This window comes from Acanthisitta chloris, unplaced genomic scaffold, assembly GCF_000695815.1.
Source record: "Acanthisitta chloris isolate BGI_N310 unplaced genomic scaffold, ASM69581v1 scaffold15682, whole genome shotgun sequence".
Classification (NCBI taxonomy): domain Eukaryota; kingdom Metazoa; phylum Chordata; class Aves; order Passeriformes; family Acanthisittidae; genus Acanthisitta; species Acanthisitta chloris.
In genome coordinates, this window is record NW_008660589.1 from 50,492 (window position 1) to 52,752 (window position 2,261).

Here is a 2,261-nt window from a genome sequence, read left to right on the forward strand (position 1 = left end):
GTTTGCTTTTCAAACCAGCACAACTGCCAAATAACAGAAAACACAAACTCATAAGGAGGTTTTACTAGTTCAGTCTCTATTCAAATTTCTTTCCATCCTTCCAACCTGTATGTACTTACTAACCTGCAAAATTAATTAGCCAGGTGGAAAATCATCTTCCTGGTTACCAAGTAAAAGAAACCTTTGATAGAATCACAGAATTTAAGGGTTGGAATGGACATTATGGATCATCTAGTCCCAATCCCCTGCCCTGGGCAGGAACATTTCTCACCACACCAGGCTGCTCAAGGTTTCAGCCAACCTGGCTGTGAACACTGCCAGGGTTGCTCCATCTCAGGTGCATAACATCCATGACTTATTTACTCCAAATTCCATACATTATAAACAAAACAGTTCTATAGTCTCACTATGGAAACACCCTCCCATAAGATTACAGGGGACAAAAATCTAATCTTCAAATGCAGGACACTCACTCTCCAGAAGAGGTTCTAAGACAAAACTGACTAGAACTGCAGGCAACTAGAACTCAGTGGTGCTTCTGCTTTTTCCCCTGCCTATGCTGACTATGAAAATGCTGCTCCTAACTCCCCAAACGTTTGGCTACTCTTTATTTTTGGAGCTTAACGTATCCAATTTAAGTTCAAATTTATATCCTGTGTTTTATTATGTTGCTTGATTACATGACATTATCATACATGCACAGACATTATCTGCCAGTCCAAACCAGTTCTGTTCACATTGTGTCTCGAGATAAGAACAACGGTCAGAACTCATCTCAAACTTCTCCATTCCAGCACTTTTTTGCACTTGGCTAAAATACAGTGTCCCAAAAGATACTTTTAGAACATTCCTGGCCTTTATACTTAAAGACAAGCTACACTGACAAGAAGATCATATATGGGATGACAAACCACCACTGAACTTTCCCTGCAGTGTTAAGACAATCATAAGCCACAGCAAATCTACAGTTTCTTGCTGAGTATAATTATATGTATTACTTAAGAAGAGCTTTACAAAAAAAGGATGCTGAGAAAGCAGTTTAAAGCCAGTATAACTAAATAAACTAATAATCAATAATAAACTAATAATAACTAAAAATCATGAGATAGAGAGTAGCACTAAAAATTGTGTTCTTACCTTTTCCAGGACTTAGGTTTTGGTCTATAAACACCTTAAGCTCTCCATTGGCTTCAATTAGTCCAGCCTGTTAGAGAAAGGAGCTTGGATTAAATTTACAAACACAGACACAGCCTTTTGTTGTCAAGGATGCAAGATATCACACCAGAAGCCTCTACTGCCACCACTTGCATTTTGTCACACATTTGCCCCAACGTCATGGCACTGTTTGTGGTGAATTAATTGTCCAGTTTGAAAGTCTTGCCCTTATAAATATCATCTTCTTAAAAAGCAAGCAGAAAACCAGTTTACAGCTACTTCGCTGGTTTGTGTCCTAAAGTCTTATAGTGCACATGCTGAATAGCCTTCTGAGCTGAACCCTGACACCTGTGACTACACCTTTCCCTGGGCAGATACTATTTAACTACCACAAAAGCTAACAATCATAGAATCACAGAGTTTTAGGGAGTGGAATGGATCTTAGAGATCATCCAGCCCCAACCCCCTGTCCTGGGCAGGGACACCTCCCACCACACCAGGTTGCTCAAGGCTTCATCCAACCTGGCTCTGAACACTGCCAGGGTTGGGGCAGCCACAGCCTCCCTGGGCAACCTGGGCCAGTGTCTCACCACCCTCACAGGGAAAACTGCCTAAAATCTAACCTAAATTTCCCCTCCTTCAATTTGTGCCCATTGCCCCTTGTCCTGTCCCTGCAGCTCCTAACACAGAGTCCCTCTGCAGCTTCCCTGGAGCCCCTTCAGCTCCTGGAAGGTGCTCTGAGGTCTCCACACAACCTTCTCTTCTCCAGGCTGAACAGTCCCAACTCCCTCAGCCTGTCCTCACAGGGGAGATGCTCCAGTGCTCTTAGCAACTTCGTGGCCTCCTATGCACTTGCTCCAACAGTTCCATGTCCTTCCTACACTGAGGGCCCCAGAACTGTGTGCAGTATTCCAGGTGGGTCTCACCAGAGCAGAGCAGAGGGGGAACTCAACATTATAGACAACATTATATCAAAAACAGGATAGGGGGTAGAAAGTGCCTCAGGCCATTTTAATCAGAAAAAAAAAGGTTAATTAAGAAGAAACACCTTGAGCTTTTCAATTACTGCTTCTTTAAAGACCAGAATATAAAGCTCTTAAGGGAAA

At 42.5% G+C, this 2,261-nt stretch overlaps 1 protein-coding gene across 1 annotated transcript in view; it reads right to left on the minus strand.

Moving 5' to 3' along the window:
• The window catches only part of TFDP1 (transcription factor Dp-1), a gene marked incomplete at its 5' end in the record, with an annotated part of 19,620 nt that extends 18,416 nt beyond the window's left edge, over nucleotides 1-1,204 (minus strand). The window contains one exon of the mRNA XM_009069867.1: nucleotides 1,138-1,204. Coding sequence (XP_009068115.1) covers nucleotides 1,138-1,204 — 67 coding nt within the window. The remainder of the gene's footprint in view (nucleotides 1-1,137) is intronic.
• Nucleotides 1,205-2,261: the final 1,057 nt, after the last annotated feature.